Source organism: Stegastes partitus, unplaced genomic scaffold (assembly GCF_000690725.1).
Source record: "Stegastes partitus isolate 25-593 unplaced genomic scaffold, Stegastes_partitus-1.0.2 Scaffold522, whole genome shotgun sequence".
NCBI classification, from domain to species: Eukaryota; Metazoa; Chordata; class Actinopteri; family Pomacentridae; genus Stegastes; species Stegastes partitus.
This window is the reverse complement of record NW_007578253.1, coordinates 59,301-84,011: the sequence shown is the minus strand read 5'-3', so window position 1 is coordinate 84,011 and position 24,711 is coordinate 59,301. Positions and strand designations below refer to the sequence as shown.

The following is a 24,711-nucleotide window of genomic DNA, read 5'->3' as shown; positions in this document are numbered from 1 at the left end:
ATCTTCAGCTTCTGATACTTCCTCCTCTAATCCATCCTCACTGTCAGTTTCAGGTTCCTGTAGGGGTTGCACACGCATGCATGAATTTATAGACCCCCTGGTTTAGTAGTTTATGCTTTGCTATAAAGTTGATGAGAGTCCTCTTGGTTGGGGATTTTAATGTCCATGTTGATGACACCTCCTGCCCCTTCCTTGCAGATATCATATCATCACTGAATCTTGTTTTTTCAACATGTGTTTGGTCTTGTACATATTAGGGGTCATACTATGGACATTATTTTTGGACTTGTGGGAAGAACCCGGAGAACCCGGAGAGAACCCACGCTGCATGGGGAGAACATGTAAACTCCGCGCAGAAAGATTTCAGGTGTCCGGCGATCTTCTTGCTGCGATGCAACGGTGCTAACCACTGCTCCACCTTACAGCCCCTTTTCAAACATCCATCCATTATCTATATGCCGCTTAATCCTCACTAGGGTCGCGGGGGGGGCTGGAGCCTATCCCAGCTGATTTAGGGCGAAGGCAGGGGACACCCTGGACAGGTAACCAGTCTATCACAGGGCCACACTTAGAGACAGACAACCAAGAACACTCACATTCACATCTACAGACAATTTAGAATCACCAATTAACCTCAACATGTTTTTGGACTGTGTGGGAGGAAGCCGGAGAACCTGGTGAGAACCCACACTGCATGGGGAGAACATGCAAACTCCACGCAGAAAGATTCCGGTTCCCCCACCGGGACGCGAACTGGCGACCTTCTTGCTGCGTGGCAACAGTGCTACCAACTGCGCCACCTTGCAGCCCCTTTTCAAACATAATCAAATCGTCCTTTCATTTTTTTGAGTAGAAGATTAGAGATGTTAGGTCCTATGTCACAACCTTTCCAGCCTCTGTCTTGAGACACATTTTATTTGCTCTATATTTGTTCCTATTAAGTCCAGTTACAAGCAAATGTAAAGTTATCTCCTACCACTGATACTCCTCAGCTGCATGTTTCCTTTAAATCTGAAAAGACAGACTAATGATGTTGAACAATTGTATGATTGCTATTGAATTGAACTGAATGGCGATCAATAATCTGTAGCTTCAATCTGGACAAAACTTGTCATTGTTGGTTCAGGCAGCATAGCCTCTAAAATGACTCAGTGTTCTGGGTCTCTGTCTTTCACCATGCAGTGTTAGAAACTCAGGTGTCATATTTAAGCAGTTATTGCACCTTGAAAAACACATTAATTAGCCCTATAAAGGGTTGAGCACATTGCGACTTTGTGCTATGAAAGGTGTTGTATAATTAAACTTTACTTACTGACTTAGTGGTAGCAGTAAACCAGAAGAAATGGTTTGGGCCTTCAAGTTTCCAGATTCTAAGAATTAGATGAGCATTTACTCTATATAGTGTACAATTAGGTGTTCAGTGCGAGTCTTGCTTTTTTTTCTCTACTTCAACTATTTGATTCTTGCGCTTGGAGTTCCGTGTGCCTGCTTTAAATGGCATAATAGTCTGAATGTTTTATGATGGCGTGCTGCTGATGTTTTACCTAACCTTTACCAATCAGTTTCTTTCTTGCTTTGTGTTGTTTTAATGTTTTGATAGTTTGTTTTAATGTTGCCATTTTTAATGCATTGTCGAGAACTTTAGAATGCAATTCTTAGAGATGTTGGTGAGGTATGACACTTTAATCATCATTTTGCATCAACAGGTGATAACATGTTTATATTGTGGAAATAACTTGTTTTCTTTTTGAAGAAAGATTTTAAAATCCTAGAACAGGGGTCGGCAACCCACGGCTCGGGAGCCACATGTGGCTCTTTCATTCCTCTGCTGCGGCTCCTTGTGGTTTTGGAAAATAAATAATGGGCATTTCATTTAAATGTATTTTATTATAGTTCGTTAGTTTTTAAAATGTTATTCTAAATTCGAAGATTATGGGGATCTTATACATTAAAATAAAACATGTTTAATTTTTGTCGCTCAAAATATGTGTCACAACCATTGATGTGTGACACCCGCCGGCATGGACAGTGTTGCCAACTTAGTGACTTTCTCACTAAATCTGGCGATTTTCCAAAACCTCTTGGCTATTTTTATTTTTTTGTCAGATGCGACTCCCGACAAATCTAGCAACTGCTTCTGGTGTTACTGGAGACTTTTCTGGTGTTTTGGAGACTCTGAAATGAAAACACGTATCGTATTGCAGCTACTGTCCTCAGCGGGCAGCGGGTGCTGCTGTGAGCTCCTCCACGTCCCAAAGTTCTCACAGCCGGTCAGGAGTCTGGTCAGCAGTCCCAGCTGCAGTCAGCAGGACAACCAGACATAATGTTTACTTTGCTGCAGATGGATGATTTAAATTCAACTTTTTATTTCATATATACGAGGAGGACTCAAATAGACATGGAGTATTTTATTTGAAAGTAACCTTCAATGCAGCGGCTTTTTTTTCGCAGTTCAAAATGTTTTTGTTTCATGCAGAAATAAAACTTCATTTTCTCTGTAGCAGTTCATTGATTTCATCAATGCAACACACTACAGTTTATTTTTTAAAAAATACATAGCATAAAGGTAAAAAAAAACTATATATGCAGTGGTATCTTCATTTTAGATGTCAAAAGGGTTTTGTGGCTCCCGGTGTTTTCTTTTCCATGGGAAACGGGTCCAAATGGCTCTTTGAGTGTTTAAGGTTGCCGACCCCTGCCCTAGACTGACGACTGTGCAAATAAGACTGTGTGTGTTTTGTTCTAACAGGGGTTTAACGAGCAGTTAACTTTATATAAAATTTCGGAAATGTAAGAATGCCAATTTAACTTTTGCTGTTGTAAAAACCACAGTAATTGGCTGATCCATACATTACTTCTACATAAATGGAATGCTACTACTACTATACTATACTGTACTGTACTATACTATACTATGCTATACTATACTATACTATACTATACTATACTATACTATACTATACTATACAGCAATGTGTAAATTGTTTTAGATTTTTTATTTCATTTTAGTATCGCTGAAGTCAAACTTGCTCAAATATTTGCAGCAATGTATTCTTGTGTTCTAAATGTGTGATGTATATAAAGAGGTCTTGATTTGTTTTGTTGGAATTTGTAGGTGTATGAAGTCAAACAATCAAGCGGTATTGTGGAGAAAATCAGCTCTCTAGTCAGTAAAGTTGTGGAGCCTCTCCACCCTCATGTTGAGGAACATCAACCCAAGAACATCAAACACCTGTCACACACTTTCTCGAGGGAAAAACAACACTTGTAAGTAGACCTTTGCACTGGTTGACAAAGCATTGGACTCATATGCTAGCATGATTGTAAAGTATGTGAGGGGTGTTTCATAATGAATGCTTGCTGTGAGCAGGGCTTATTGTGGAAAAAATGAACATACATATGTAACTAAATGAATGACTGCTTGTTTGTTGTACCTCTGGCCTGATGGGTCTTTTGCAAATCATGGCTACAAGGCTTAAAAGAAGGGGAACGCTTATGAACCCATGTCTAAGTGTTTTTTCAAGTGCCAGTGGCCACAATGCAAAGCATAATTAAAAAGTGTGTTGTAGTGGAGTGTTGTATTGATACTCTGGTAGGTGGCCTTACAGAACCAAACAAGGGAGTCTGGAAAGGTAAGGGGGCCCAGGGCACAACACTTTATACAGAGGGTCCAACAGTATGGAGATGACATGTAAATACAGCAGTGATCAGTTCATGATTTGCACGCAAGCAAACAATGAATAAAGATCTGGCAGACAGAAAAGAGGTGATGTAATCAAAGGCAAGTGTTAGTTTAAGTGTTTCAGACTCATCCTAAAATAGAATCAATTCATGTTTTCAGTATCAATCTACACACAGTATTTTGATGACAAAGCAAAAACTGATTTTTGAGTGTATACAGTCATGGAAAAAAATATTACATCACCCTTGTTTTCTTCCATTTCTTGTTCATTTTAATGAGTGCTACCACTAAAGGTATATTACCCGACGAACACAATAAACATGACAAAAAATGCACTTGATTGCATCATACTTTATGTCCTGTTTGACATGCTTAAGCTTAATTTTATATAAGAGGCCATTTCATGACATAAGCAGCACTGCACATGCAAAGGCCTGGAGTGGTTTCCTGCAGCTTCCTCCCACACAGTCCAAAAACATGTTGAGGTTAATTGGTGATTCTAAATTGTCCGTAGGTGTGAATGTGAGTGTGCTTGGTTGTCTGTCTCTAAGTGTAGCCCTGTGATAGACTGGTGACCTGTCCATGGTGTCCCCTGCCTTCACCCTAAGTCGGCTGGGATAGACTCCAGCCCCCCGCGACCCTAGTGAGAATTAAGCGGTGTATCCGAAAAGTTTCAGGACTGGTGTAACGAAAGATATGTTTCAAATCCAAACAACAAACTACAAATTTTCCCCTTCGAAGTAATCCCCTGGGGGCCATTTAACAAAGCAGGTTCAACAAACTCTGAGTCTAATCCTGAACTCTGAGTTTCCGGTTCCAGAACAGTGGGTCTGAGTTAGTTTAATCAACTCGGAGTAGTTTGACCTGGAGTTAAGCTCGTGCACCACAACTATAAAAAGCCAGCATCAATGGAGCCCCGATTCAAAGAGTCACCATGGCAACGGGGAAGTGGAGGGCTGTGTTTTTCACCCCACGAGAATTAGAAATCTTAATGTGCTCATACGACAAGTTTAAACACGTTTTTAAAAAGAAGTGCAACACCGCTGTAGCTGCAAAAAGAGAGGGAAATGGTGTGGAGAACGTTGCTGCTCGGGTCAACGCGTAAGTTTAAATGTTACAGGGGAAAGCTGGTTGAATGGTAGCCCATTAATTTATTTCATTTAGGTGCAATCCTGCGGGGGAGAAGCGCACTTGGCAGCAGCTTAAGATGAAATATAAAAACATTGTTCAAGTCTGAGGTTGCAGCACAATGTCATTAACAGAATCTAATTTAAAATTAATTGAACAGATCTCTACATCATTCTCCTCCTTGATCGCTCTGACAGGTTTGTATCCGGGGAAAACGACAAAGATGGTAAAAGCCGTTTCAGGGCGAGGCACACTTTTCTGACCGCCCTGCATACAGGTCCCTTACTCAGGTGCTCTGCATCTACGACATTGTACAAAAAACTTCCATTTGCAAAGAAACGCAGCGCAACACACAATATGTGCTGAGATGTGAGAGCATGACTACAGTTGGTAATTGGTAATTAAACCCACACTGCACTGGGAGAACATGCAAACTCCACACAGAAAGATTCTGGTGCCCCCACCGGGACGTGAACCGGCAACCTTCTTGCTGCAAGACAACAGTGCTACCAACTGTGCCACCTTGCAGCCCCTGTTTAAAACAATATTCAGAAATTGTATTACTAGGCAATAGCTGCAGTAGCACTGAGAGATGCAAACACCAAACAAACAAAATTTTTGAACAAAACCTAAGATATTGCCCCATTTCAGAAAGGTTGACATGTTATGTTGTTGTGTGTTGACAGTGGTCTGCACAGTGAATAAGGGGACTGAATTTAAACAGACATAAACATAACATTTTGTGTTTTTGTGTTTGTTAACAGGTTTGACCTCTCAGACAAAGATTACTTCTTTGACAGCAAAACCAGGAGTTCAATAGTAAGTCCCAGTTTGCATGTGATCCACCAATGTCGACACATAGCTGTGGGTTGTGGCTAACTTGTTTTACTGACACATATTTAGTCAGTGGCAACAAAAAATACTTAATGTCATGGAATAATTAGTACAAATGTGTATAAAACTTTGGTCAGATCCTCCTCGAGGTCTCTTATTCTAAACCAGATGCTAAGCACAGCCTGATAACTGTTTGTTGTTCATGATGAGGGCTGGGACGACATCCATTCTGTTCTGATGTACCACTGTCATGCATAACCCTGACTGTTTATTACATTTCAGTCAGCAGACAATCACATGTACATATTTTTCTACAATGCACAGCTCAGTATTATGAACAGACCCAAGTATGAATTTAATTGATGTCATTATTGCTATTGCAGATGAGAGCTTTACCATAGTTGTATTACCTTGTTGATTGCTATACATCTGACAGTTTCAGTTATCCAGCTCATGGTAATCCTGTTCTGTGTGTAAGTGTCTGATAAGTGGTGTCACAGACCCCCTCCCCTATTTAGGAATAGTTGTTTAACTTTAACATAGATGGCTTCCTTGACTTCTCTCTTTACATTGCTGTCCTTAAAAGAGTGTCCCCTATCTTTTATGACACAGTCTTGAGGTCCTTCCCCAGACTTCCCCTAAACTGCTATTCACAATTTGAGTCAGACATTTTCAGAGTTGTTCACGCCTCATGGCATGTGAGTCTTGGGCCATTAAAAGTTGAACCATGAACTTTGGTGGTGAGAATAAATACCTGAAATTTCAGTTACTTAGAACTGAGGAGGCCTTTTGGATGAGAGGTGAAATGTCTTCAGTAGAAGGCAACTGCCCTTCTCTTTGGTTCTTGGAGCACTTAGGACATTTTGATTACTGAACTTACTCTTGAGTATTCTCTATGACAGAGGTGGGCAATCCTGGTCCTTGAGGGCCACAATCCTGCATGTTTTAGATGTTTTCCTCTTCCAACACACCTGATTCAAATGATCAGCTCATCATCAAGCTCTGCAGAAGCCTAATAATGATCCTGACCATTTGAATCAGGTGTGTTGGAAGAGGGAAACATCTAAAACATGCAGGATTGTGGCCCTCGAGGACCAGGTTTGCCCACCCCTGCTCTATGAAGCCAATATTCAGCATGATAAAACAGTAAAGCTCTGTTTTTGATTTCTTTTTCAGGTATTTGAAATACTAAAAAGAACAAAATGCAAGGCCACGTACAGCATGGGTAAGTGTGGATCAACACAGGACAAGCAGTATAAATCAGGCTACTATTACTGGGCCACTTGTACTTTACTCACTAATCATTATCCAAGTCACTGGTGTCTGCCTATATTTTAGAGTTATGTCAAACTAGATGGTTGGATTTTCACTTGACAAAATGAAAGTTCTAAAAGTTCTAAAATTCTATTGTTTTCTTAAACTGTATTTTTTGATTAGATTTATTTTCTATTATTTTATGAATGAAATATTCAATCAATGAAATGTGAGATTTAAAAAAAAAAGAAAATTACGAAAAAAGAAATTCTGTCCATATCGGTTTGATTGAGTGGGCTGGATCTAAGCAGTTCAAAGTTCAGTTAGAAGCTACCTGTTCTCTGAGCCTCCACTAATTGTATTAAGGGGCCATCTAGTGGCAAAATGTTGTTGTCACACTTGACTGACACTGCACATGTGCAAGGTGCACTTACAAAATCCGTGATGGTCCACATCTACAGAAGAATCAAAGCCTGCCTCAGAAGCGGAAGCTCTGCAGAGGCTTGGTTTTATTAATTGTGGCTGCACCCTTGACCATAGGTCTGAGTGCAGCAATGAAACGTGTTACTAAACAAGAACATGGCAGTGTGCTTGGGTGACTTACATAGTGGACAGAGCATACTGTTCCTACAACAAAAGTCTCATTTCTCTTCACCTGGAATGTGCTGGTGCTTCTCTGCACACAGCAATGGATAGTCAGGGGCCAGAAGATCCCGTCTAGAACCGCTTTTCCACCAAGAAGAACCAGGTGCTAGTTCATTGCTGGTGCTAGTGCCAGTGCTTAGTTGGTTCAAATCTTGCGCCTCCTAAGAACATGTTTCCTTTTTCTTTGAGCCAAGTCAGAGTCACGCCATCCTTCACACATAGCCATTTACTGAGCAACACTCCACCATACGGAAGTCCACACAGGGCTCCAGACTAACTTTTTCACTGATGCGACCGACTTTCTCATTTGGTCGCACTTTCCACATTGTCGCAGGCAAAACATACGACTTGCTCAAGATTTTGTTATCGATAGACTCTAAAATTTACCGATGTTCCCTGAACACATTACAGGCGCCAGTTGCTGTTGGTGGCTGCCGTGTGCTCTGATCGATGTGGGATCAAAAATGACTTTAAAAAGAGTAAACTAGGGCATTCTAAGATTTGTCCAAGATAAAACCGAGTGACTCTTTTCTCATGCAGTCTTTTCTATGAACGGAAAAAACAGCGGATGTAGGTGCGCTCCATTTTTCACGAGAAGACCGCATTTCTAAGCGTAAATAGTACACTGAAGTTATAAAATGACTGTTTTCCACCACTGTGATGCTACTGGTTGGACACAACTCTACCGGATTTCAACGTGCAACAATTTGTGCAGAACTTCTGTGTGTCCCGGGTCTCATTCCATTACATCTACGATTGGACCAGGGATGTCCCGGTGATAAACAACACAAATTAACGCTTGTGTGTCCTTTTCTGTGTTTCCATTGGTCTTGTTGGTCACGATAACACCCAGCGCACCCCAGCCCCTGAAGTACTAGGTTCTTACCTCTGGCCCAGCAAAGAGTTGCTGTTTGCTAAGCACCAGCTTTGAGAGCCTAGAGGTGGTGCTTAGATGGTGGAAACACAAAGAACTGGTGCTAAGTCAGGCTCTGGCTCTGAACTACCACTGGAACCAGCTTGGTGGAAAAGGGGTACCAGTGGGGCTGCTGTCAGTGTTGGGGCCTTTCTGGGCCTGCTCTTTATTGCCTCCCTGCCTAGGAAAAGCCCTCTTGGCTGGCTCGGCTTTTGGCTGCTTCGGGATTGTACAGAATTAAAAGATCAGATAGCAAAACTGGGATTAGCTGTTTTGCCAGCCTAGTACCCTGGAGCAATTTCTTCACTTCATTATGTGATTTGGTTGCATTCGGCATGCCTCCGTCCCATGGGGAATTCACAGCAGCAGGCTTGGAAGCCTCAGTAGAAGCAATTTAAACACCATCATCTTCCTTGTCTTCCTTGTACATGAGGATCTCCAAGATTTCTTTGTCGTCATTCTCATAATCCAACTCCAGTTCCACAAATGGAACCACTGTGGTTAGGTCCTGCTAAAGCTTTCAGCTAGCACCAGCATCCATGTCAGTCCTGTCCTTGACCTTGCTGTCAATTTTTGTATTGCTTGTAGGTAAGTAAGGGTCCTTTCCCAACAGACTATCTTGGTATGCTAGCCGTTGACAGACTTTTAATGGCAAGACAGTTACAATACCTGCATAAACCGGTTGCTTCAATGACCAGCCCAAGGTAAATGGCAAATCATCTGTAGTACCCATATAGTGCCTTTTTAACCTGAGCTAGGTTCTACCAAGTGCTTTTTTCATTCACCTGTTTACACACACACTCACACACCATTTACCATTCTTGCCCAATCACACTTCAGCACATGGAGGGGCCAGGGGATTGAACCACCAGGCTTACAATTAGTAGGAAACCCACTTCACCAATGAGAACCCGTTCTCCCATCTGACTCATAGCCGCCCCATAAAGGGAAGCACAAGCAGACCTGATGTGAGTCATGACATGATATCTTGTTGTTACAGACACACAGTCGATCCCCAGAGTCTACTTCTCCTCTGGTGTACGAGGGGGGTTAACATCCATTTTTAGGCTGAAGTGCTAATAAAAAGTGCATTAACTGGAAGGCTAAATGTTAAGAGTGGTGCAAGCTGATGTGCTAAACAATGGAATGGTTAGGTGGTGAACATTTCAGTTTATAATGAAGATCATCGAGTCAAATGCCCGTTTCAAACATGGGACATGTAACATTGCTGGCTTCAGCAATCCATTAAAAGTGTTTCAGACACAGGTCACTTTTCGGTCAATGTTCCGTATGGCTTTATGCAGAAGTAATCTCCACTGTGCCAGAAAGAGTTGTGATAATCATGCGAAACTGACCATTAATGTGATATTAGGCAATACACCAAGTGACCTAAAATGCATAGTAATGCAATAACAGACTCAATCTAAACTAATGGCTTATGTGATTAATATGATTGTTTATGAAATGAGAAGTAAACTGTTCAAATAAAACAGGGAAACTGGCATGCTGTAACAATAAGCATCAATTATTTTAATTGGGGAGCAAAGTGAGGAAGGTGTGTTGTGATTTTGGCACACAAACTGTGTAATGTGTAACGTGCCTCTGTGATATTTTTTGACCAAAACTGATGCTGAAATGTGGAAATAATTCTTTCCTAAATAACTAAGTACTGCTGCTTGTGCATGTCTGTAGATTAATGTGATGGTTCAGTTCAGACATGTGCCATGTTGAAAAAGATACAGATATTTTCTTGGTTCGACGTAATAAGATTGTCAGGATGACTTTTTCAGAAACGTGAACAAGTTATGCATTTAGACATGTAGGAGACCCATTATATTACTGTCAGTTTAATGGAATGGGGTCCATATCTGAAAAGGGCTAAAGTGTATTGCAGACAACTAGCATCGGGCAATGGAATGGTAGGCAAGGTAGCTCCAGCAGACTATTTAAAGTAGCTACCCTGTCCAACAGATTGTCATTTGCTCTACAGCAGGGGTGTCGAACTCCGGTCTTCGAGGGCCGCAAACCTACAAGTTTTAGATGTTTCCCTCTTCCAACACCCCTGCTCTACAGGCAGAAAAGGTGTTGAATGATGTTATGTTGTATGTTACGGAAACTACCTAATTGTAGGTCACTCTGCCTGACACAAACATTATGATCACCTGTCAATCAGGATTGCTCTCATGAGATAAATGCTTCTGAAGAATAGAGGTGTATCCCATAGTGAGACATCCTAACAAATGCTAGGAATGACAATCATACCAACACTTGCATCTATGTTTTCTCTGCAGGTATCACCAGTCTCCTTGGTAGTGGTGTATATACAGCAGCTTATCCTCTTCATGATGTAAGTAGTATTGGTGCTTGCACCAATTATTGTCATAGGTGGTTATAGTCCCACATCAGGGGTTGCACGGAAGCAACCATAAATCATATTTTTGTAAGATGAGGTGAAAAGATACCAACAACAACCGACTACTGTTTTCTTCAGATTAGTTTACCTCAGATGATTAAATCCTGCCTTATAACTTCAAGTCAGTGTGTACAAAAACTTGCTATGTTCTTTTTTTTCTTTCCTTTTTCAGGGAGATATTAATGAGGAGAGTGCAGAGCCCAATGACAGAAAGGTAAGAATGTTATTTCTACGTAATGTAACCAGAAAAAAGTCTTCAGATGAGTGGCCATGTATTCCATTTGTACAGCTTTGTACACACTGACATAAACTTTTGGACCACCAAATAATATGTTATGACTTGTGTGACAATGACAATAAATATAAACTGGGTCTGCTGTTATTTGTGTTTTTGCGTTACAGTCATGTTGAAGTCTACTATACAATACATGTAAAGTTCAAATGCCGTTTACTGCTGCTAAATTAGATCCTACAGAAAAGATCTGCTGGTCTAGCTAAACACATAGTGAAGGAGAGAAGAAAGTACAGGAGTGATTGGGATCAAAAACAAAATCAAATAAATGAACAAAAAACAGAATAACTACTGTAGTAGGAACACACCACTAACCCAACCTATAGATGAGCACCACCATTAACCCCACACCACTCCACTTCAAATAGAAGTGCTACATAAAACAAAACTATCCCTATGCCACTGCCTGTCATCAGGAAACCTTACAGAAAGACTAGTGGTAATATTAAACACAGTATTAGTAGCAGCTGTGGTACAGGTGGTAGAGTGGGCTGCCCAATAATCACAGGGTTGGTGGTCCTGTATGCCAGGAGGCTAGCACCTTGCATGGCAGCTCTGCCACCATTGTGTGTGTGTGAATGGGTGAATGAGAAACAAACTGGAAAAACACCATGCAACCTAATGTTAAAAAAGTGCTGGAAGATGATCTGGCTTTTTTACTCATCCTTCTCAATAATACCAGAAAACACAAGGTATCACCTGCTGCTGAGAGCCAGTTGGTCAGGACTGTCAAGAGTCAACCAAGAAATAGAAAGCAGATCTGCAATGAATAGATAGATAGATAGATAGATAGATAGATAGATAGATAGATAGATAGATAGATAGATAGATAGATAGATAGATAGAATTCCTGAGTGTTCCTGAGAATTTAAAAGTCTGATGGCACAGGGGCAAAAACTGTTGCAAAACCTTGTGGTTTTGCACTTCCTGAAGGGAAAGAGGTCCTGCGAGAGAAATGATCCTGAGAGAAAAGAGTTTGTAACAGGGGTGTGTATTGTCCTTTAAAATCCTTTTTGCCCTGGGCATTCAGCATTGTTGGGCCAAGCCCTCAACAGTTGGCAGTGTGACCCCAGTGAATTTCTCAGCTGCCCTCACCACCCTTCTCAGTGCATTTCTGTCAGATACAGTGCTGCTGGCATGCCATAGAGGGGTGCTGCTGGTGAGCACACTTTCTATGGTGCCTGAGGACAGATGGGCTGAGATGGGCCTTTTTCACCCTCCGCAGGTAGTGCAGCTGCTGGTGAGCCTTTTTTGCAATAGTGGAGGTGTGCAAGAACCAACTCAGGTTGTCAGATACATGCACTTCCAAGAATTTTCCATGCTGCACAATCTTCACAGCAGCGTTATTGATATAAATTGGGGTGAGTGCAGACCGATGTCTTCTGAAATCGACCACCAGTTCCACATTTAGAGCCAGATTGTTACTCCTGCACCCCCCCGTGAAAAGCCTCACCTCCTCTCCGTAGTCCTTGTCATCATTGTCCTGGATGAGACTCACCACTGTTGTGTCGTCAGCATATTTGATGAAGTAATTGCTATTGAACTTTGCACAGCAGTCGTGGGTCATCAGGTGGAGAGGAGGGGGCTGAGGACGCAGCCTTGTGGAGAACCTGTGCTCAGTGAGATTGTGTTTGATCTGTTATGTCTGCTCTGCACAAATTGAGATCTGCCCATGAGAAAGTCCAATATCCAGTTTTGCAAGTGGGTGTTCAGTCTGAGTGGGCCCAGTTTGGTGATAAGGTGCTGAGGAATAATGGTGTTAAAGGCCAAGCTGAAATCAGCGAAGAGAAATGGAACGTTTTTCTTCTCCAGGTGTTCCAATGACAGGTGGGGAGCAGTGGATATAGCATCCTCGGTAGAACGGTTTGAACGGTATTCAAACTGGAGTGGATCGAATGCCGGGGGAAGCAGAGAAACAATGTGATCCTTGACTAGCCTCTCAAAGCACTTCATAATGATGGACGTGAGTGCTATAGGTCGGTAGTCATTTAGAGAGGTTACTGTGGAGTTTTTTGGAATTGGGATGACAGCTGAGGTTTTATAGTGTGTTGGCATGACAGACTGACACAGGAAGAGGTTAAAAATGTCAGTAACGACATGTGACAGCTGTAATGCACATCCCTTAAGCACACAGTCTGATGTCTGGTCAGGACCAACCACCTTCCTCATATCGATTTTCTTCAGGGCCTGGCGAACCTTATTTAGCTTATCCAGAAACTCAGTGTTGTCATCACAGGTCTAATGAGGGGTCCTGTAGTCTGTGACAGGCTCCTTGTGTTCCTATGGTCTTGAAAATGTTGTTGGAGCTTTTGACCATGAGTCTTTTCCCCTAGCCTGATTGCCTTATTCAGGTTGGCTCTTGTAGATCTGAGGGCAGCCATATCTCTGGATTGAAAAGCAGTGTTTTTTAACTTTCTGCAAGGCTCAGAGGTCATCCATGGCTTCTCATTTTTCCTGATGGTGATATATTTGCTGACACAGACATCCTGTGCACATTTGGAGATGTGGCCAGAGACCGCCTCTGCATACTCCTCGATATTCACACCCTGATCCTTGATGGCATCTTCCCTGACCACAGACCACTCAGTGGTTTCAAAACAGTCCTCAAGGGCAGTTATGGCACCCACTGGTCAGACTTTCACAAGTTTAGAGGTGGGCTTGGATCTGGTGAGCAGAGGTCTGTATGCAGGGGTCAGCATAATAGATATATGATCAGATGAGCTGAGGTGTGGACGGGGGGCTGTTTTGAATGCTGCTTCTGATGTTTAAATAGACATGGTCCAGTGTGTTGCTGTCCCTGGTTGCAAAGTCCACATGCTGGAAAAAGTGGGGTAGAACTTTTTTCATGTTCGCCTGGTTAAAATCCCCAGTGACAATGAAAACTCCCTGAGGGTGGTTGCTTTGCACATCACTCATGTACTTGAGTAGAGTGTCCAGGGGCCTCTCTGTATCTGCATCAGCAAAACAGCAATGATGTAAATCCTTGAGAATTCCCTCGGGAGATAAAAAGACCGGCTTTTAACTGCCAGATCCTCAATGTCTGGACAGCAATGTGAATACGACTTGTATGTATCCAAGCACCACCTGTTACTGATGTACGCACAGAGTCCTCCACCACAGGATTCTCCACTTAGAGCTTTACTTCTGTCAGCTCGGTGAAGCGTTGGCCCTGCTAACCTGATGGCCTTGTCTGTGACCCTTTTATTCAGCCAAGTTTCACTGAAGACAGCAGTCCATCACCTTCCGGTTGGTTGTCAGGTCCAGTTGCAGATAGTCCATTTTATTTTCCAGTGATTGGATGTTTGCCACCAGGATTGCGGGAAGCAGCATTTTGCAGGGGAAGGCTTTAGCTTTAGTGCTAGCCCCTCCCTGGGAGCCCTGCTTCTGCCTCCGCATGTACCACCGTCGATATCCTCTCTGCAAGCGGGTCACACCGTTGGGAGGTGACAGCAATGGGCTGGTAATGCTCGGGGTCCACAGCAGTCGGAGAACTTGTAGTATATCCAGGACACTTGGATCCATGAAACCTTAAACCTTTGTACTAACAAAGGAATATCGTCTCCAAACCCTCGGCTGACCACGATGGTCTCGCTTTAACAGTGAATGAAAGATTGTAAACCATTAGCAGCAACAAAGCAGTTATCTCTGATTCAGTATTGGACATGAGGTGAAACAGAAGTTATCTGGATGTTACACGAATGTGTGTTTCGTAATTATGATGTAAATGAACGAATACGAGCAGAGTTTCTGTGGGGAACAGTGTTGCTTTGGAAGTTGCATCTGCTACAAGGCAGGTACAAAGAGACTTCTGGAAGCCACTTGTGTCAGCCACAGAGTAAATACAAATCGGTGGTTTTCATAATACTGTGTAGACTTCATAGCTGTGTGTCTGTTCCGGGGAGGGAAGATTCATTCTGTGAAGTTGTGGCTTTTAAAGACTTTGGCCGAATTAAGCGTCTTTAAATGAGACAGTCAGGTCCACAGAAGATGTCTTTTTGCATCACAAGATGTTCCCACTGGCAACCTTGACAGAGGCAGGAACCCATTTGTATCTATTTGACTGAGTTGAAACCCAGCACTTAATCAAAATGTCCTCCTCTGCTACCGCTTCGTTTGAGGAATCCACCACATTTAAAAAAAAAAAAAAAAGACCATCACTGGTGCACAGTGAAACCGATCATATGTGGAACTGTGCCTGTGATATAATATTCATAGCAACGTTTTAAAAGTTTTAAAAGTTTTCAGTGTTTTTCTGTCATGAGCCTGTGCAGCCGCAGCCAACATGGCCGCCGCCATCTTCAATGTCCACAGTCAGATGTGTTTTACATTGCCATGGGCTGAGAAGCTGCAATGCAAGACGGAAGCCCTTTTTTTAGAAACAGCACCTTAAAGCTTGACTAAAGTTTGCTGCTTATCCCATAGACAAAGAAACCCTGTGGAGTAAAGATCTGTGGTCATATGAAACAACAAATGGCCACAGTGACCACCAGTATGTTTGTTGTTTGTCCTTGGGGTTAAACGCCTCACATTCATGCTTACAATCAAGTATGACGGCAGTAGTATTATGCTAATGAAAAATTGTCAGCCAGAAGATTGAGTCTTGGGTACAGTTGGGTGTTCTAACAAGGCAATGACTCCAAACACAAATAAAAAGTGGTGAATAATTAACTAAATCAAGACAGAGTTAAAGCTTTAGATTGCTTTCTCCAAATTCCTGTATTTCTGACCCAGCAGATTTTTGCCATATTTCCAGAAGATCTGTAATAAATCTATGATCTATGTAGCATTTTCTTTTTTAAAATTCTGTACAATTTTTGTTTGTTCGTTTGTTTATAGGTTGTTTTTCTTTATTGGTTCTATTTCCATTCACATTTCTAAAACTTAACTTAAACTCTCAGGGCATTATGAGTAATGTTTGCCTTTTTTTCTTTCTTTCTTTGTTTACATATATGCCCTGCTCACTTGCATATGTAAAAGTGAACAAAAAAAGCTTCAAAATATAAAAAATAAATAAATAAAAAATGTGTTAAACCAGCTTTCGCCCAGGCCTTTGTGTATACACCTCATACTGGAGCATGACAAAACGGAATATGCTGCTTCTATACTGCCAAGGCTTCAAACAAATTCAATCGCTGACATTCTAGCTCACATTAATAGAATTTAAAGACTGTCGCTTACTTTATGATTGATGTTAACAGTAGGGGTGAGCAGTGTAGTTTAGATATGAAGTCACAATTTACTGACAACGAAACACAAACAGGAACTCTACTTAACTGTTTTTAGTTTAGTTTTTTTTTTTAAATATCGCAGTAGAAAGGCTAAAAGAATATTAAAACAGGTGGAATATTACAATTAATTGCTGTTAATTGTCTTCTGCAGCTTTTGTATGAGGAGTGGGCAAACTACAGTGTCTTCTACAAGTATCAGCCCATCGGACTTGTGCGGTAAGAAGATGTTTCTTTAGGTACAGAATTTAGAGTCAATCACACTTATATTTCAATAACTGTGATACTAATTGTAGTTTAATTATCTTAGTTGAAAGTCTTGTTGAATTTGTTCCACCATTTGCAATGGTGATAGTTATTCTGTCTCAGGTTTTTTGGGAGATGCACAAACTTAAAATGCCATTGCTTCAAGCAGTGCTCAGATCTGCTTTAAAGGAGCTAAACTCTTCAAGCTTTTTTGTATTTTTAACATTTTTAACAATTTTTTAACAGTGGTGGGCCGTCAGGGCCAGCAAGGTCTTCTCTCCCATCCTAAACTCTATCAGAGTCACTGACTTTTATATTATTCTCAACAGTCTATTCTCTTCATTTCATAGTGTGTCTCTGGGCTGTGGTGCTTCTAGCATTGCATGTTTATATTGGAGCTTTTATCCAATCATATTTCAGCCGTCATGTGTTGCCAAGGGCTGCAAGGTGGCACAGTTGGTTAGCAGCAAGCAAGGTTGCTGGGTCGCATCCGGGTGGGGGCACCGGGATCTTGCTGTGTGGAGTTTCCCCGTGCAGTGTGGGTTCTCTCCGGGTTCTCCGGCTTCCTCCCACAAGTCCAAAAACATGTTGAGGTTAATTGGTAATTTGAAATTGTCCATAGGTGTGAATGTGAGTGTGCTTGGTTGTCTGTCTCTAAGTGTAGCCCTGTGATAGACTGGTGACCTGTCCAGGGTGTCCCCTGCCTTCGCCCTAAGTCAGCTGGGATAGACTCCAGCCCCCCCGCGACTCTAGTGAGGATTAAGCGGTGTATAGATAATGGATGGATGGATGTGTTGCCAAGTTCAAAGAAATCTGCCCTGAGGCCTTCAGAATCAAAAGTGTAGCTTAAAATGCATTGCGATGAAACTGTTGCTTTAACCAATCAGATTGAGAGTTGGTGGTCCCAGGGTCAGCCAACTGGCCCATGATAACGTCAACACTTTCATGTCCTCTGATTGGATGGTCAGAGAACTTAGCCAAAGCTAGCAGTTTCTGTCTGTAGGGACCTGCACAAGCAAGAACTTTATCATAAAAGAATTACGTTTTTTTATTGTTTTTTTTTAAAGTCAAGCAAGCAGACATTCTCAATCCTAAAGCGAATTAAACCACATGCCAGAAACACGACTGGACAGACTCAACTTTCAGCATTAGCCTCCATGGTGATAGAACCATGTTGGAAGTGAAGCACTCAAATTACCAGCTCAAAAGAGTGATTGGACTGTTTATGATGAAAGACCCCCCGTTAGCGAAGATGTTAGCGGTGCTGCTATTGGTAAGCGAGACTGCTACTCGTTAGCAGCGACGTCGGTAGAGAAACGAGTTTCTAAGGAAAGTTTACACGTTTTACTGGAAAATATGTCAAATTTTCTAAACACACAGCTTGAAAGACCGCATAGCGAGCCAAGACACCGCATGGTTTTTCAGGGAAATAGGGGTGAGTACACTGATGTGATGTATATGGTGCAGCTGTGGCTGCAATGAAAGGAGACTTGTTGAATTGTTTTAATTGAGTTTCTTACTTTAGTGATGTATTCATTCTCGCGACATGAGATACGTGTCTGCAGTGCAACGTCCTGTTATGCTGCCGTTCTGCATAATACTGATGGTTTCTGTAGCCGTGGCTTCATAATGACGGTGTTAGGAGGTGGTTTGATTCAGGTCGGACGCCACTGAAGGCCTAGGAGTAAAATGAACGGCCCACCACTGTTTTTTACTAACATGTTGCTGTAATGACCTCATAATTTGACATTACAAACTGAAAATGGACACAGTGAATGTATTTTGTTTAATTTAAGATTAGGCAATTTGGGATGCTGGACTTGAATGATAAGCTATCATAGAGTAATAGGAACTTTTACAATTTATTGTTCATCTGCTTTTTGTTAGGGTCCAAAATGCAGTTGAGCTGCTATGGGCATTTGACCAGAAGCCCATTAACGTTCGTTCTGTCCCTCTTGCATCCTACCCTCTTTTGTCAAATGAAGTCTAATTGACCATAGATTTGTTGTCATTTATATATTTTTCTGTTTGCATTGTCAGTTGTTTGCATGACCTAATAAGATTGGTGCAGAGCTGTCAGATGCTGTGTGCTTACCACAAATATCCTGCAAGGGCACCAGAACCAATACAATTAAAAATGTAGTATTTACCATCAGGGAACCTTACTTAGCTAGGCCAAGATATTACAATATTGTAAAGAGAAAACCATCTCCATGTGAAAGCACATGGGCCAGGGGGAAGAAAAAAACTCTAGTTTAACAAGAAGAAACCTTAGAAAAAAACAGACTCAAGAGAGAAAAGATGGGCATTGGAGAGACAACAAACTATAGCCTGGTTACATTTTTGTCTTGTGCCCTTAGAGTTATAGAACCCTCCCTGTGAGTATAAACCATTGTGCATTGTTCTAAGTCTTTAATTATGTAATTTGTTTGTTCTTTCAACTTCCTGGATAGTGCTTGTCTCACTGCTGCTACATTGTTTTAATACTGAGCTTACTTCACATGTCCAGACATCGACTTAGTGTTTATAATCAAAATAATTTACATCTTTTTATCTGTTGATATAGGAAGTACTTTGGTGAGAAGATCGGTTTGTACTTTGCCTGGTTGGGGCTCTATACCCAGATGCTGATTCCTGCCTCTGTCGTGGGGGTCATTGTCTTTCTTTATGGATGTGCAACAGTTGATGACAACATACCAAGGTAAACACAAATGCAAGTGCACACACACACACACACACACACACACACACACACACACACATACACACAAATTTAATTTAACAAGACCAGAAATTAAGAAAAGTCAAAACTGCTTTATTTGGTCAAGTCTTGAATTTACTGCTGCTGTTAGTTTCACAGAGATGGTATTGATACCACGTGTCCTTCCTTTCGGGTCATTCCACGCCAGTTAACCCAGATTTCAGAACTTTTCCCACTTTATGTCATGTATTTTTGGGGGGGAAAAAAAGACTAAACAAAACCGAAAAACTGACACTGTCCCATAGTGCAGGATATCATTTTATTTTTGGCCAAATCAAAACGAAATTAATGTTATTGATTGGATATTCTCTGTAATAAATACCACTAGAAAAATCCATTTTCTGATCTGTGTTTAGTCAGCTACAGTAGCAGCAGTGTAAATGGACTTGACAGCAAATCAGAGCCAAACATAAAAACATATTTATGTGACGACATGTATTTCCAGCTAAATACATGTCGGGTTCCCATGGCAACGCTATATTTACAGTGTGCGATGCTGTAACTACACGGCTTCATTCAGTTATTATTATTAGTAGTAGTAATGCATAACTCAGCATGTTTGCAGATAAAACATATTTCCTCAGCAGAGAATCTGTATCCACAGCATCAGTTGCCATGGTGATCTAGCAGGTAAAAAGACAACCACCTTTGTGACACTGAAAACTCTGACTTTAAGCTTGATATACCTCGCTAACCCACTAATCTCACTTCGTAGTACAGCCCTCTGCTCACGATAGGTGAGCTATGGTGGATGTTGCTGTGTTTTCTTTGTACTTGAAAACAATCATGCATTGTGATTCTTTTATAGATTTATTATTGGTCTTCTGGAAAGATGACAAAATCTCCTGGGTCTATCTGACTATCAAGGAAAACAAACACTGAATAACTATACAAATCAATGTTTTTTTAAGCAGTGAGGATATACAGCCAGAGCCTGACTGCACATCCCTTTTACGGGAAGCAGTAATATAGACTTGTAGACAGCACATTGCTGCAGTTACAGCAAAATGTTGCTGTAAAGGGTTTTGCTTTGTTGTTCTAACTGTGGTCACCGAGCAGGAAGAAGTTCTCTCGGGCCACAACAGTTGTTCGCTCCGAGACTAACCAGGGCCGAGCCTTTTCACTCACACTGCCAACCACTCACTGTCCTCTGCTCACACTTTCTCTGCACACACAACGGCACTGCTTTGCACTCTGTAACAACTGATCATACACTAGCATGAGTGAAGTGTGTTTAGGAATCCACAAGCAGAATCAAAATGAAACTTTATGAGAAATTCCTTCAGAATTAAAACTTAGGAATGAGTTCCTGGTGCAACGTGTCAAGTGACAACTATTGTTTTCCACTCAGCACATCCAAAACAAAGTAAGATAAAACTTTGTAAATTTAAAGATGGGGTCAAGCCAGGCAAAAGATGTTTGCTAATGTAAGCCAATTAGGAAAAAAGGTAAAGACAGGGAGATGAAAATATGAAAAAAGCAGAAGAGGAAGAAGAAATACAAACAGTTGGAGACAGAGGAAAATGTTTGATGAATTTGTTAAGAATTTAGGACCTCCTGTCCTTCCTCCACCTGCTTCTCATCATCCACAGGATATTATGACATGCTGCCAGTACACGTTTGGACTGAATGTGGACACACATCATACATGCTCAGTAGAAGTGTTAATGTCAGAGTCCCACCTTGTCACAAAATCACACAGTAAGAAAAACCAGACCCGCTGTCTAACTGTTTCAAAATGTCTTCCTGTGTTCATCGGTACACACAGTACCAGGAAGTTAACTGCTTTAGTGCAACTGTCTGATTGAATTTTTTATTTTTTTTATTCACCCTAGTCGTTTACCCATTAAATAAGTATTACCATTACTTCTTTTGTGCTGTACTTGAACTGTAGTTTGCTGTTTCAAAATGGTGCTGCTTGGCTTTTAACTGGGACCAAAAAAAGGGAACATATATCACTGGCCTTGGCATAGCTCCACTGCCTTCCTGTCCATTTTAGGGTTGTTTTTAAGGTTTTATTTCTTGTTTATAAAGTTTTACATGGGTGGACCCTCCATTCTTTAGCAGAACTTATTCAGGTCCACAAACCTGTTAAAAAACTGAGGTCGTCCAGTGAAGTGGTCCTTGAGGTCCCTAGATCCAGACTCCAAACTAACGATGACCGAGCCTTTTTCAGTGGCAGCCCCCAAACAGCCTACTGCTAGACATTAGGACTGCTTGCTCTACTGAATCTTTTAAGTCTGGGCTACAGACCCACCTCTACTCAGTGGCTTTCCCCTCAAGCAGGCGCTGACATCCTAGCTGCATATATATTGTTTTTCATTGTATGTTCATGTGTGTTCTTTTTAATGTTGATTTAGAAGTCTGTAAAGCACTTTGGTCAACCTTGGTTGTTTTTAAATGTGCTATATAAATAAAATTGACCTTGACCTTGACTTTGTAGTGTAATTAGTAATATTTCAGTGTTTTTCCTAACTAATAGAAACACCAATCTTTGTGTGTTTGTGTTCATGTGGGTGTGTGAATTTCAGCATGGAGATCTGCCACCCAAAGAACAACATCACCATGTGTCCTCTGTGTGACAGAGTGTGCAGCTACTGGAAACTTAGCACTGCCTGTGGAACTGCCCGGGCCAGTCACCTGTTTGACAACCCGACCACTGTTTTCTTCTCTATATTCATGGCTTTGTGGGGTGAGTGAACACACATCAGCCACTTCAAAAGATACACAACGACAGTAAGTGTCCACTTTGTGAGGTCTACCTATTAAATGTTGTGGTCATTTTGGAGGCTGTTATTTGTGGTGCTATTATTATTTAGCTATGTGTTATACAACATTTACCTTAGTTGCTGTCACTACGTCAAGCTGTACACTCGATAATAACTGGTATTCAGTTTACAAGACAAATATGATATATTATACAAATCAAAGTTTTAGTGCGGGGGTGTCCAATCCTGGTCCTCGAGGGCCACAATCCTGCATGTTTTAGATGTTTCCCTCTTCCAGCACACCTGATTCAAATCATCAGCTCATCATCAAGGGCTGTGTCCGAAATCACTCCCTGTGCCCTATATAGTGCACTATATAGGGTGCAGGCCATTTTGTAGGGGTGTCTGATTGTTAAGTTACAAATGTTACACCCTATATAGTGCACTGAAAATATCCCACAATGCACCATAAAAAGTAGTGTACAGCCGATGGTCACTACCCGAGCAACATGGACCGTCATGCATTGTGCGAAAGGAAATGGAAATGGAGATGAACGAGAGTGCAGAAAAATTCCTGTTTGTTTTGTTAAATTTTATTTTACCCGGACAGTGAACGTCGCAAAAATTGCGGCGCTCGGTTGTGATTTGGACATACAACACCACTTCATTTAAATTGCTTTTAGTTACTGGATCCTGAAGAAATGCTCTCTCATCTGGTATGTACAGCAAAATGACAATAAATTTGTTTTAATTTGATTTCTTAGCTACGCAATAAACTGTGAATTTGATGTGTTTGTACTACGCTGTTGCAGCGCAAATCGCGGCTCGCAAGCGACGTAATTAATAGCTCGAGTAGTGTCCGAAATGATACTTTGCCGAGGTGCTCCCTATATAGTGCACTACATAATGCACTATAGAGTGATCACTATATAGGGAGTACGGAATAGGGAGTGAGTGGGTGATTTCGGACATAGCCAAGCTCTGCAGAAGCCTGATAACGATCCTGATCATTTGAATCAGGTGTAAAACATGCAGGATTGTGGCCCTCGAGGACCAGGATTGGACACCCCTGTTTTAGTATCTTCTAAAATTGGTACTTCTCAGACAGAAGAGCAGGCTTCTCATTTGCAGTTGGTGCAGNACCCGCTGTCTAACTGTTTCAAAATGTCTTCCTGTGTTCATTAGTACACACAGTATCAGGAAGTTAAACTGCTTTAGTGCAACTGTCTGATTGAAGTTTTTTTTTTTTTTTTTAATTCACCCTAATCGTTTACCCATTAAATAAGTATTACCATTACTTCTTTTGTGCTGTACTTGAACTGTAGTTTGCTGTGCTTACGTTCTATGTGCTACACACACACATACAGACACAGACACACACACACACACTTATCTTTCTGTCTGTCTCTCTCTGTCCTCTGTTGCCATGATAACCAAACCAGCATGAAGTTTGTGAAGCGCTGATTTGGTTGGTTGACAGACAACATCCTTGTTAAGAAGTGACATCGATCACACTCTGTCTCCCTAATGACCAGTTTTTTATATGTTCGTTACTGTCGTGCTGTCAGATTCTCTCTCTCTCTCTCTCTCACACACACACACACACACACACACACACGCACGTTGAAAGCAGAAGTTAACATACAATATTGAAAAAGACACAAACTTTTTTTTTTCTCACTGTCTGACATTGAGGCCAAGCGTTTCCTGTTTCAGGTCAATTAGGATTTCCAAAATTATTTCTATTTGCTAAATGCCAGAAAAATGAGAGAGAGAATTTTTTACTACTAAGTAAGATGTTTTTATACATTAAGATTACTATGGCTACAAATTATTTGGGAAAGCCCAGATGATGATGTCATGGCTTTGGTACCATAGACTGTATAAAAGATGGACGTAGCAACCGCCCCTGAAAAATGAAGCCAACCTGGAAGTGTCAAAAACCTGCAATATCACTACGTCCGCTAGCTGCTGGCTCCAAAAAGCCCTGGCTCCCATAGACTTGAATTGGAAAAGAAGTGACTCCCCCTGAGCAAGTGTTCGGCAACAGTCGGAAGGAACCAAGAACCTCCAACAGAACCAGGCTCAGGAAAAGCGGCCATCTGCCTCAACTGGTTAGGATAAGAGTGGGGAGGAGGTGGGTGTGGATAGGAGGATAGCAGATGGAGAGCAAGCAATAGAACAGAACAATAAATATTTTGGAGGTCGGTGAGGACAGCAGCTCAAGATCAGAGACATGAAGCTCCAGAGATTTCTGCAGAGAGAACAAGCCCAGGACCTCAGGGGGAAATACAGAGTTACTGACAAGTAATGAATTTAGTTTCTTCTAGTTAAGGAATGGTGACTTTAACAGAGTCATTCATGCTTTGATCACGACCATGCTGGACTACTGTAATTCTTTGTATATTGGCCTCGATCAGTCGTCTCTTCACCGGCTGCAGTTGGTTCAAAATGGTGCTGCTCGGCTTTTAACTGGGACCAAAAAACAGTTACATATATCCCTGGTCTTGGCCTCGCTCCACTGCCTTCCTGTCCATTTTAGGGTTGTTTTTAAGGTTTTATTTCTTGTTTATAAAGTTTTACATGGGTGGACCCTCCATTCTTTAGCAG

The 24,711-nt window shown here is 41.5% G+C and overlaps 1 protein-coding gene across 2 annotated transcripts in view; it reads left to right on the top strand.

Moving 5' to 3' along the window:
* ano1b (anoctamin 1, calcium activated chloride channel b) overlaps positions 1–24,711 on the top strand; it is an 81,101-nt gene that overhangs the window by 23,943 nt on the left and 32,447 nt on the right. For both annotated transcript variants that reach the window (XM_008287808.1, XM_008287807.1), the window contains exons 4-11: positions 3,116–3,267; positions 5,575–5,629; positions 6,821–6,869; positions 10,748–10,803; positions 11,042–11,083; positions 16,541–16,605; positions 19,199–19,333; positions 21,925–22,085. In XM_008287808.1, coding sequence (XP_008286030.1) covers positions 3,116–3,267; positions 5,575–5,629; positions 6,821–6,869; positions 10,748–10,803; positions 11,042–11,083; positions 16,541–16,605; positions 19,199–19,333; positions 21,925–22,085 — 715 coding nt within the window. The remainder of the gene's footprint in view (positions 1–3,115; positions 3,268–5,574; positions 5,630–6,820; positions 6,870–10,747; positions 10,804–11,041; positions 11,084–16,540; positions 16,606–19,198; positions 19,334–21,924; positions 22,086–24,711) is intronic.